This window comes from Opisthorchis viverrini, assembly GCF_000715545.1.
Source record: "Opisthorchis viverrini unplaced genomic scaffold opera_v5_128, whole genome shotgun sequence".
Lineage (NCBI taxonomy): Eukaryota > Metazoa > Platyhelminthes > Trematoda > Opisthorchiida > Opisthorchiidae > Opisthorchis > Opisthorchis viverrini.
Window position 1 is genome coordinate 1,211,038 of NW_008751782.1, and position 13,279 is coordinate 1,224,316.

Here is a 13,279-nt window from a genome sequence, read left to right on the forward strand (position 1 = left end):
CCTATATTCCACAACGTTGGTACATATCCTTTATGATAACGACGGAACGAGTTTCCGAGTAACTCTATGTTGGTAGGATACACTGTCACCAGTGCGTGTTCGTACACTGTTGCTTGGGCCGACAATGCAATCGGTTTTTTCGTTAGTGCGTGGTCTGGCTGCCCAACTGGTGGGTGGCTTTTGAAATAGATCTATCCTGTTTAGGTTTTTTTTTACCCATTTGCTCTTTCAGTTAGTCCTGTCCGTTTATCTTCTGGTGTTCCGTACCTCAATGAACTGTATGGGCAAGCAATAAGACTAATACGACTTCATGGATTTCAGTAGCGCCTAAATCAACTGCCACCCCGGAAAGACACCCTACAACAAGTAAAAACAGCGCATTCAGAATGATGTTTATCAGCCAATTGCAATCAACACATCCAATACACTGTTCGGCAGACTGGGAAGAAACTTTCTACTGAACGTAAGGTGGCCACAAGTAGACATAGTCCACGTTTTCTTTTGGTTTCCCAACATGACGTTCAAGGGCACCATTTCGGTTTGGAAAACAGATATTGTGGTTCGTAGAATCACGGAATCTCGCAGAATATTTTCGGAATCGTATTACCCAATAAGTTCAACCTGCCGGTAGGATTTGGAAGTAGTCTACGCAATGCTAGAAGTATCAACGCAATCGAACTTCAAGCAAACAAGCCATATGACGATTCACCGCAAGAGCAAGTTGAAGCGAGTCAGGTTGAAGGGGTCGGTCTCAAAAGTCACCACGTACAGACGATTCTCGAAGATCATCTAAGGGGGACTTGCTACATAACAACGCACTGATGATTGTGCCTCCGTTGGCAAGCAGTCGTTCAAAACGAAACTATCAACTTCAGCGAACTATTTGGCTGCTATATCAAATGTACGGCTATCCTCCACACACATTTGGGCTCAACATCTACCCGTTACTGGTTTTAGTCACCCGAACAACACTTATGCCATGGGCACATCGTCTTCAGCTATAAAAAACCGGGCATTTGCTGTTCAGTGGTTCTAGCTGCCACAGCTTCGATCACCAATTGTTTGGGCTGGTAGGAGTGTGCACCTACGTATTGGAGGCGGCAGCCAATATATTTGATGCGCAAATGCAGCAGTGTTAGTGAAATTTCCATTGGATGGATCAGGAGGCACTGCTATATGTTGAGGGTAATAGTTTGGGTGTATGAGTGCTACTGAGGGCGCGACTAGGCCATATCTGACAGTGTTTCCAACCGCTGATGTGTCTCAGGGTCCTAATCCAGGCAGACGGTAGCTGAGTTTGCTAGTAACGGCTTCCATACTTCGGTGTCAAGTCATCGCTTGATCTCTCCTGGCTCGTTTTCACCCTTCATGTGGTTGTGCGAGAAGTGCTCTTCGATTGAGTCGTTCAACTGGCATATGCAGCAGGCAACTAAGCAAGCTCAGTGTGGCTAGTTCATTGATCATGGGCAATTTGTTTCTTCTTCGATGTAATTCAGCCTAACCGATCTCATGTTCCCATCAGGTTCGGGCACTGCTCCGAAAACATCAATAGTCACACACTGAAGGTTTCTTTAAGTACTCAACAGCCAGGCTTATGACAATATGGAGGGCATCGTAGCACTGTAAAGTTGGCAGATAACCCGATGTCACGTCCATATCACAGGTAATGCCTTCTTGCGATTCGCGTGGAAATGTCCTTGGTTAAACTGTCCAGGCAGATATTTACGCACTACCCCCGCCTCCCAGTCTTGCAGCAGCACTTCACATGTGTGAAGCGTATGCCGAACCGTGAGGCAGAATTATCTAGATTACTTGGTGTCTGCATTGCAGTGGCGTCATATCCAAAATCTATATCTGTGAGCAAATGCCCTGGGGGCATTTCGACCCAATGTTCGTTAGAGGCTGGGCGTCAGTCTTCCATATATATTGACCAAATTGAAGAGGAGAGGTGACAGAACAGCTCTGACATCACTTAATGTAAGGAACGCAGCCTCTCGCTAACGATCACGCATCCGCGGAAATGGGCGTACAGCGCTCTTAACAAGGTTAAGAATTTATCGGGTACACCTTTGCTCCGTAGCCACTGCCACAGAGTCAAATGTTTACTAGAAAATAAGTAAAAAAAATAGCAACTTATCACCCCAAAACCGCGCTCACTGGAACAGGTTTGAACCCGCGTAGGCGTGGGATCATCCGTCCGGGCACCTTGCCTCTTTAAAACCGCACTCACTGGAACAGGTTTGAACCAGCGTAGGCGTAGGATCATCCGTCCGGGCACCTTGCCTCTTTGTGGACAAAAGTTGACGACACCCATGATCTTTAACTGATCACGGGCTTAGCTTTGTTGCTTGATTGATGAACGAACACCAAATTACCGTACCCAAAACACGGGTGTGAGACGATCGAGAACCACGGTAACCTTTCACTTGACAGGCAGAATACAAAAAGGCTGCGGAATCCGAGGGGGAGATATTTGGCGGGCAGTACGCTCTCGTTACCACGAGAATGTCGATCCAATCCATTCATATTGGTCGATTTTTGTGCGCTGATCACAAACCGGTTTTTTGTGTGCACACTACAGTGCCCGTTTTTAAACGACCATCCCCGGCTATGCACGAAAATCGGTTTATCTGAAAGATTCTCGTGAAAAGTGCGTGCCTATGCTTGGTTTTCTTGATTGCTGCCAAATCCTATCGAACTTCGTTGAACTGAGCTGATATCGAGTCTGAATTTCGCTCTGGAACTCAGGTAATGAGTGCTCTATACGGGTCAACCGTGCATTAGCTAAAATGCAAATGAAGCGTGCGGGGACCTCAAGCAACGACTTCCCTCGTCGGAGGGTGTTTGCATTCTGCGCACTTATATGCTCAGTGACTTTCATCATGTTGATAGTATTTGTTATCGACAGTTGCTGTTTAACTCGATACATCGATAATCCGTTTTCTGTGAATCAGCCTGAAAAGTGTCAGTTTCGCATGGTCACATATGCACTTTCATCACGTTGATAGCATTTGTTATCGACAGTTGCTGTTTAATTCGATACATCGATAATCCGTTTTCTGTATAATCAGCCTGAAAAGTGTCAGTTTCGCATGCAGCCAGTTTCCCAGATGTTATTCGTTCAGTTGTTTACTTGGCCGCGCTTCTCACAGAACCAGCTCGTGGCTAGATAAATGGATGTGTAACTAACACATCGACCACCCAGTCAACCACAAATCGGTGTTTCCCGGATTAAACCACAATCTGGTTGCCAAGTTGGGCGAAAAAAACAACGACCAGCCACTGGCCAGAGAAACGACCCGGGTGGGTTAGTGATTGAACAACGATGTAATTGGTAAAATGGGAGGTCTGGTGCTTCAACGGAACTTAATTACTGAAACAGTATGCATTTAGTGTCGAGCGGCTTCCAAGCCAGTCGGTGCGTGCGAATGCAAAAGGCCGGGACTGAGGTGTCACGTGCACATAGCTGGAGAGTTCGGTCCAAGTTCGACCCTGTAACTGGGTCCCTAGATAATGACACTGGCAGAAATGATGCAGTCGCGCAGTCAGTAGCACTCATTCATTAAAGCTACCAAGTTTTCGAACATTCCATCGTCTCCAAAACTTGTCTGTATCTCCCACACTCTCACTTTCCGGTGATCGAAGCTGTAGCAGCTGGAATTAGTGTCCATGGCACACGGTTCATGGTTGATGAATTGGCCGTAACTGATGTGAATCCCCATGAGCACTCAGGAAAATTCTCAGTCTGCCTAGTGCTGTGTAGGCATCAACATTGATGTGTTCATGGTTGATTGGCCGTAACTGATGTGAATCCCCATGAGCACTCAGGAAAATTCTCAGTCTGCCTAGTGCTGTGTAGGCATCAACATTGATGTGGTCAAACGGTCTTTTGAATAGAACGAGTTCGAAGTGCGACTGAGGCAAATGTGACCCTGTTAAATGTGATAACCGTTAACGGAGTGACCCCAAAAGAAAATGACTTATACTCTGTCCGAGTATAAGCTCTCTCGTTTTCTCGCTCTGCACTGGTGCTACCCAAATTCTAGAACAACCGGTTGCGTTTGTCTTCATCACTAGATCATTATATTATCTTGTGTGCAACCATTTACCCTTGCCACCGTAAACACTTTGACATGTGTGTAAAATTGTCTTGAAACCCCTCGTTTTACCGACAATTGGTGCAACAGACTAGAGTAGAACCAACCACATACATATTGACGCGTTCATTGCAGGGGAGTTGCTCGCTGGTAGACAGCAACGCTACCAAGGCTGCTTGTGAATCACATTCGCGGCTCATTCAGGGATGAAGTGAAGCCTCATGTTGGGACACGGAAACGTTTCCAGAATACGTACAATTTGATGTGAAAATTCACACTAGTATTCCAGTTTTTCAATACAGAGTTGTCTTGTCTATTTTGTTTGTTTTTCGCGTTGCTCTCTTTCGTTTAGCAGTCAGCTTAATTAGTCAGAATACCGGTCTTCATTTTGTGCTGCTAGTTGATTGATTGTCTTTCGTACGCTAAAAGCGAAAAGTTGGTATTTCGTGCTCTTCTTGCTGTGATAGTTAAGAGTCGGTAATGAGTCACGTCCAGTCCACATGGTTGTCTTTGCCTGTTCCGTTTGAACCGCAAACGTGCGAACAGCGTTAATCTTTCAGAGCTCCATACCTCTTACTTGTCGGCTCGTAACCACAGGTGTTCGGTCGATATGTTCGCTTGAATAGGTGTTCCAAACAAAACAGGACTGCACATGTTCACTTTAGACGCTCAAGCACACCTACAAATGCTAAAAATTTCACCTGGTGCCTTTTCTTCATGTGGCGATCGAAGGATGCTTAGTTTCACGTATACCATCTGCGTGTACTATCCTTTGATTGATAGACGACCTCGTTACGGTGACCAGTGTTTTATTAATGACTACGGGACTGCGCCACCTGTCCACTCCCGCACAAACAGTTTTTATGCATTGAATTGGTGACTAACAGGAACAGCATTCACTGATCAAGCTGTCATTTGGTATTTATACCTCTCGTTTGACCGATCCCCCTACTGAACTAGCGTTGTTACTCTGCGTAACCCACATTCAAATGGGAAAGCGCTAGTCTCTGGTTTCGTTCAATTTCTGACCATGCGGAGATTCGGATCATTGATATCTGACATACAAGGCGAGCCCGTTGCCACTAGTTCACTTCCGTTTTGCGAATCCCTCAGTGAGGGTTCATATAGTGGCGAACCGAACTTTCAAGTGTGGCGTTTTACTTGACGCGCATGCAGTAAGGGCTCGCCCCCTTTATCTGCCTATTTTCCATTTCTTTTGAACAAGGATGCTGTGTTGTGGTAAGATATTTCCAAAGTTAAGCTCCCGAAATTATAGTCACGATTTCTTGAAGTTCGTATGTTTCTACCCTTATTCAGAAAAATAATCACAAGGTAAGAAAGTTCTGTGAACCGGTCATTTCGATCTCTTAAGCCTGAAAAACAGCACCCTGTGATTTTGCCGTTATCACTTAGGCAACATCGTCTGTTGGAATGCAAACAACCTTTTCTGGTGATGTCGGTTCGCTCTTGGAAAGATGGACAACTTATTTCAACTACTTGGTGGTAGAGGTCATCGGTGCGCCGATGTTGCATCCATACAGACAAAACCATTCAGTTTGATGGATCCAGTCTCGTTCGGAACGGCCTTCTTGGCGGCCTCCCTACGCAGGTAGGGGCGTTTACAGGTACAGAAAATATGACTGGTATTGTTCCCCGCGTACTCTGTGCGAATTCGGAAGTACCCAGTCTCGAAACGCAAAATTCGGTTCCCGTACAGCTATCAAGCGTTCACTTTACAGACCCCTACATTTCCACAGCGAAGCTTCTTTCGATTCAGTGTTGATTGCTCCTCCACAACATTGAGTCCTTGATTGAACCTTTTCTCACCGGTAATCAGTATGATTTCGATCAAGTGCTCGCCTCCCTGGGGTTTGTTAATAGTGTGCACTTCCCAACACGAATCAATACTCAACGTGATCACCTATCTATTGGCAATACTGATTTTTTTTCCATTTCGCAGGACTGCTTGTTAGAAAAATACTGCAAGTTAGCCGTTTTCCCTAACGTATTCGGGAAGACAGATCACTATACTGGTAGGACACTGACAGCCACTGTGTATCACAGACCTTTTGACATTGGCCTAAGTTCCTCATTCTCCAGATAATCCTAAGACGGTATTCGCTAGTGTTATGTTTAACCGAGTAATGATTCTGTGCACAAAGGAAGTTGACTGAACGACAACCCAAGCTGAAACAGAGAAAAAACTTTGAGATTACAAATATTCAGCCACTTTGATTAGGCGTCAAGTGAGAAGGATGTTAGCCCTCATAGTGATATCCGATACATAGTGGATCGAAACTTATGTGTCTGGCATTATCCCAAGTTGCAGTGAAGCACGTGTTCCCAGTTCACCCTCGGGTTAAATTCTTTAAATTCGCTTATCATTTACCGTGCCCGAGCTAGGAAAACTTTAAATTCGACGACGGCGATTAACAAAAATTCAAAAAGTTACACGCATCATTTACGTTTAGCAGTGGCTGCAGGGTGGTTGACTGCTACAATCTAAGCTCCTGATTGACCGTGGGTGCGTTCGGCAGAGCGAAATTCCCTTGATACCGTGAGACTTTTCCTGACAACATCGACTGTTTTCAACACATGCGATTCAGCCTTTTACCTATAATGCATGATGCATCAGGTTAAGCTGAGATGCATTTATGGCAAACTGGGCAACAAGGAAAACCGCGTTACATAAGGAGAGTTCGAAATCTTTATGACGCTGCTCGGATGTGCACCGAGAAAAGATATCATGCACAGAAAACAGATTGAGCTTCATTCCTTACAACTAAAGACACTGCCTAAACTTTGAGTATAAGGTATTCTTGAACCCGTCTGTGACATAGAAATAACAGTCAAAAGCATATACGAGCCTTATCATGATGCTTTCATTTGAGTCTGTTTTGGACTTTGAGTTGCCGTTTGCAAAAGCTGAATAGCTCAAAACAACAACCGTGGTTTCTTTGAGCAGTATCTCCCAATGATCCCTGTACTATGCAGTATGAAAGGTGATATCGACAATTCCAGACCGTGGATTTCTCTTCCTTACGTAATATACTCAACTGACCCTTCCCACCAACTGACGTCTGAGCCAAAACCCCGCTAGCTATCGCATCCGAGCAATTTGATGGTATATCTGGGGGTGTTTATAGAAATATGATTGACATGGACCTTCTATATCACTGAAGACCAGTTCCGTTATTCATCGACCACTGTGTTAATGATTTGGCTAGGTTTGAAGCGGAACAATTCCCGGCGCCAGTAGTTGACACTGGTTTGTATTTGTCTGTAGGCGAGATGCCTGTCTCTTGAACGAAAATACCTCTTAGGGGTTCGACAGCCCAGCTACAACGAGTGCATGTATCCGGAGTTTACTCGACTTTACAAATCGGTATAGTATTGCAATTTTTCGAGTAATTAAGCAAGTGGTTTTTCTTCCGAGCTGTCTTCATTGCCAACTAGAGGTATTCCTCCCAAAAACTTAATTATTCATAAGGCTGATGATGGTATCCCCATGCTTCAAAACAAGCCTAGTGTTTTTGCTACGGGAAACAGCCGTGTCCTTTATCAACTGATACGATCGACTGGCCCTAGGAAAGCGACGGTCAGCGAAACGATAAGTGAAAAAGATGGCTCATTAATTCACTCGCAAAAACGTCGACTGGAGAGATGGGCCGAACACTTCGAAGAGCAGTTCAGCTGGCCTCCTGCAACACAGCCTGTGGAGATAGTGCGGCGCCAATAGTTGACACTGGTTTGTATTTGTCTGTGGGCGAGATGCCTGTCTCTTGAACGAAAATACCTCTTAGGGGTTCGACAGCCCAGCTACAACGAGTGCATGTATCCGGAGTTTACTCGACTTTACAAATCGGTATAGTATTGCAATTTTTCGAGTAATTAAGCAAGTGGTTTTTCTTCCGAGCTGTCTTCATTGCCAACTAGAGGTATTCCTCCCAAAAACTTAATTATTCATAAGGCTGAGCTGATGATGCCCATGCTTCAAAACAAGCCTAGTGTCATTCAAATGGTTCAGTTGGCTTCGTCTATACTGTATGTTGTGCATAGTACAGCTAAACGAATTGCAGTCTTTCCAAACGATAATTTCCGTCGGTGTCTATCGTCTCACCGCACGGCAGCCTCTGATTTGAACGTTACAGGAAATGAAGTTGATGCGTGCTGTCTTGTTTCTCTGATCCATTACCTCCTGAAGAAATGTGACAAAACTGCCTGTTTACTGATATGGTTGACTCTTTCACCTTGAAGAACAACTCGTTTTCAGCAGTACGGTTTGCCAACCGATGAAGTTAAAACTCTAAAATCATTCACCTGCAGGTCGAATTGAATAACGAATGGAAGTGCGTGGTAGAAAATGCACAAGACTATTTTCAGCTTCGTGGGACTGTGTTCAGGACTGCCCAGGGTGGTTTACAGTCATGGTAATCCAACTGTTAGTCCGTGGGGTAATAAAAATGCCCTTGAATGCATCATATTCTGCCTTGTCATGCGGGCTCCACACGGACCCTTTGGGTCAATCCGATTTCAACTAGCAGACTGTGAGGCCCCAGAGCCATTTGTTCTTAATCCGGTGACCTCAAAATTGGTCTGTGCCTTTGCCACTTGAATCAAAAGAGCGTGCACGGCCTGTTTACCACCATCCCAGATCCAACATTCTGTTAGCGACAACCCGAATGTCATAAAAGCGCCCATTCGGAAGAAGATACAGCTAATATTCACCTGATACTTGTTCCATTCACTCAGCTATTTTAATCGGCTTAATAACCTGCGGCCAAAAGCGAGCGTGGAGGTCAGCACGATTATGACCTGTTGTAGTATAAGGTGGAATATCGATCATTTTCCGATTGCGTAAAGAGATGGCTAGATCAAGTACAGAAGAGGCGGTTATAAGTTACCGTATGAAGATCGTGTTGTCCAACACAATGTACCCGAGAATATTGGAAGTCCAACATAGATAGCATTGTTTTTGGTTGTGAAGTAACGCTGAGGAGTCGCTACCACTCATGAACGGAGCTTCGTGGCATTTTCTATGACCTATGGTTTACCTTCACATCAGTCTCCCCCCGCTCACCGGTTCTGGTGTATTTATTCTGGCAAGTTCACACCAAAAAATACGTTCTCGTGTGCAGGCGTAATAACTGGTGCTGCTTGAGGAGTGGCAACATACCTGCTCCGCATGCTAGACGTCCGGAACGGCTAGGAACATGCACCGCCGGTAGGCTCTTACAAGACTGAAGTTCGAGTCCAGTGCCTCCTCTCCTTAGTATGAATAATTGCGCCAGAATTGTAGGAAGACTGTTCAAACGAGAGCGATGTAAGTGTAACTCAAACAACCTAACGTGTCGCGTTCACATCGCTCTCCTTCTAAAATCCCCGGAAGCGCTTACACCTAATCACAACACTGAAGAGTCTGAGTATAAGTAGTGTATTACGTCTGTAATCTGAGCTTGTTTGCAATTTTTTGTAAAATTTCTGCCACCAGTTAGTTTAAATGTGTCATTTATACTGTGTGGGACTCGTCTAAACACTGACTACTGATTAAACACTTGACTATACTGTGTATGCCGAGTTGTAAACGTCAAAAACAGGGCCCAACAAGATATCTGTTTTTTATGCAGTTTAAGAATCCCATATAAATGGGGGGCGTGTGTCCCCGTAGACTTGAGCTGTTCATACTGCTGCGGAATGATGAGGCCTTCTTCATTTGTTTCAGACATCTGTCTAATTCACTTTAGACCGATTGAGCATTATCCTTCATATTTGCCAATAGTTGGAATTTCGTGTCACCGCTAGGACTTGATTCTATCCCCCTGTCCTATTCTTCGCATTTCAAAATTGTTGCGCCAGACCCTTTATCTGGTTTTGTAAAAACGATTCCAAGACTAACTCTCAGTTGCTTATGGGGCTCGTTATGTTGCCTAGAAAGCAGATTGTTGTTTTTTACTATATCTGGCTGCTGTCCCCGCTTCAGTGCCTTAGTGGCGGAAAAAGACTCGCCGACAAAGAACACAGCAGCTTTATTGTCAGAAGCGGGCGCAAACGTTACAACGGCCCCACGCTATTGAGACGGCACATTTTGACATTGATCCAGACTATCTGATCGGCGCTTAGTGAACACCGATCAACATCGACCGTGCTTCTATGAAATGCTTGAACACTTTTCATAGTCGGTCGTGCTTCTGTAGTGTGCCTGAACACTCATCAGCTTTTGCTGGATTGATTGAATGATTGACCGGTCTCTGCTTTCCGGCTTCCCTATTTGGATTTCGGTGGAGTTTTGGGGTTTTAATAGGTACCGGATATTCTGGGGTTATTTTTTATGAATCTGATCTTTCTGGCAATTCGATTTTCATTATCGATACTGATGGTAACTGTCAACCAGATCAGATTAAAAGCCGGCAAATATCTCATCGGAATTGCCTTCCCTATCAACTGTACGTGAAACCAAATGCTCCGTGGTTAGTCGTGAAAATTAGCACCAAGTGTGAGCACTTCTACGTCTTACTACTCACAAAGCTACTGAAAACTCTTTGGCAGCTCAAGACCGGTTTCGCCCTTCATGGGGCTCATTAAGTAGGCGCAATCCCTGACTTTCTATCCATCTTATGTCCTACTTGAACCCGTGAAAACCAAATTGATGTGCAAATGAGTGTATTTGTTGAAATACTTCAAAGTATGTTGTTTAATCCAACGCCACCGTTGAAAAGCTGTGCACATGCCTATCTTATTGGTTCGGTGAACTGCTCGTCCATTGATTTTTGCAGTCAGATAATTTTCTTTTCTAAACGCGAACCACACTTGGATAAAATAAAACATGAATGGTGCGCGCAGTTCTAATGGAAAACCACAAAAATGGCCTTGCTCTGGGCCATGTACCAAGTTCGCTTGGAGAGATTTAGAAGATATTTCAGTCGTACTGCTGGATAATGGCGATCTTGGAGCTTTATAAAAAACAATGAGAAACGAGATAAGGCGCCCAGAACCGGGCTTCATAATATCACTGCTCAGAAGGGGAGAAGGTTAATAGGTGACCGCAGCTCCAAGTTAAGCAAACTCTCACGAGAGCGCTCGAATCTGCATCCTTAGTAGCGCTTAACAAAACACCATGAATACCGGCGGGAACCGACTGAGGCAAGACAGACTCTCTTTTTGTCTCCTGTGTATACCTTTTTTAATGTACTTGTGGTGACAGTTACGTGTGGGAAACCAGTATTTCTGAGCATGTCGCAAAGAGGTCTGTCCTAACCTGTGCCCTCGCCTTGCTGAAGGCCTGTCCGTTGTCTTACCCTAACCTTGATTTCGAATTTATATAAACCTCAGATGTTACAAGCTAAGTAGGTCACTCCAATCCACCTAATAGTGGAGTCACGATGTTTAAAGTTTGTGTTCGTACTACCAAGAAATCAGATCGAAATTGGAGTTCGTCAACAAGCATAAAGGAATTTCCGGAGCTAAAAATAAAGAGCATGATTATTTTTGCCTCCGCTTCCATTGTCCTGTTCGCCGACTGATATCTAGTTACCGGCAAAATTGAAGTTGAAGGTGATTTAGGAAGTGTTGGTGTTCGAGCCATTTTAATGCTGGTTTGTTTGAAATAGCTGATTATAACGAGTGTTTCGGATTTACGAATGTAACGTGTGTGACCATTGCTAACTGCGGGAGCGGACTGTTGTGTAAAAGCTGAAATCTCCCAAGACTACGGGCGCAAATTCATTCATGTTACATCATCACAGTTGACATGTTTTGGTCTGATCACACTGTACAAAACACCTTAAAATACAGACCCGTAGCCCGTGCAGTAAGTCAGACACAAAACAGCGCTTGTGAGCCAGGCTAAGTGGATTGAAAGTTCGCCTGTATGGGGAACAAGACTAGACAGTGTTTAGAACTCAATAAGAAGCCAGACAACAGAAAACCAGCCAATGAAATGCAAGTAGATGACGTCCGACGTTATATTCCTGCTAGACAGCGTGGTCTACTTTCATTCCTATGCGATCAATCGGCCTTGACTGTCGGATTGTGTTTTGTTCAGATGGGAAAGCATGAGTAGCTTACGGATGAAACATTGATGGATATTCCAGTGTCCGCCCATCCGGGCTCGCTGATTGCTTGCTGCAGTCATTCTTTCTTTTGTGAATGGATACATGTATGTCTACTGGACATTCAGACAGCTTTAAAACTGATCACTGACTGGCTGTGAAACGATTCGTCGGCCCACTGAATCAGTGCAGATATAACAAGTATTGGTACAGGAATGACGTCCACAACTGTGCGCTTTTTTTCTTATTTTTATTCAATTGCGATTCTGGGGAAGGGTTGGGGACGTTTGATTATAAGTTCTACGGGTGATCTGCCAGCGGAGTCGTGCAGTTGGCAAGCAAACACCTGTCCATTTTAGTCGGCATATTTTCTGTACTCTGTTCAATAAATACGTTTTACGCCATCTGTTTAGTTCGTTCTGCACGATTGTTAGGTACCACATGACAAGGAGTTGAAGTCGTGTGTTGTGTTTATTTTCGTAGAGAAGACTGGAGTCTTCACGGGTAAATCGGAGAAACAGTCTCTGGTATACCAAAAGCTGAAAAACACAGATCACATTTTTATCTCGGAATCGTGGTTTGACTGGATGTACTTCGATTCGCTTTGACTCAGCGTCACTTACATTTAAACATATCATTTGACTTACCACACCGAAGTAGTCTATGTGAAGTTTTTGCCGCGGTTTATCAGGTCAGCGCCAAAAATTAGGCCCGACAGATTTCTGAAGCCCCCATTTGGAACGTTTTTTACAGTTATTTAATATTCTTTCTACCTGTTGATCAATATTTGGGCACTGTTAGTATTTTCGAACCAAAATCTACATTCTGGTGATACTCATATGCTCACCATATAGCCCCTCGTAGTAACTGTGATGGTGTTTTAGCACAGCACAACTTCAGAACACCCTGCGATCGTGCTAACCTATTACATTATTAGCCATGGAAAACGTCCTCCCAACCAGCTAGCAAGAATCGTTTCGCCGTGAACAATAGAAATACAAGGGAAATACACTCATTTGATTATCAGTTTGGTTTTAACGAGAGACTCAACTGAATCTCTCGTTTATGATATTCTACAACTGAATGTGCTGCACACAGGCCGCCTCATGATTCAGTTGGCACGATATTCGAGAT

General features: G+C 44.4%; 1 protein-coding gene across 1 annotated transcript in view; it reads right to left on the minus strand.

Annotated features, from left to right (window-relative positions):
• Positions 1 to 6,186: 6,186 nt before the first annotated feature.
• Positions 6,187 to 13,279, minus strand: part of T265_06222 (hypothetical protein) — a gene marked incomplete at both ends in the record, with an annotated part of 34,891 nt that continues 27,798 nt past the window's right edge. The window contains one exon of the mRNA XM_009171430.1: positions 6,187 to 6,284. Within this exon, the coding sequence (XP_009169694.1) occupies positions 6,187 to 6,284 (98 nt within the window). The remainder of the gene's footprint in view (positions 6,285 to 13,279) is intronic.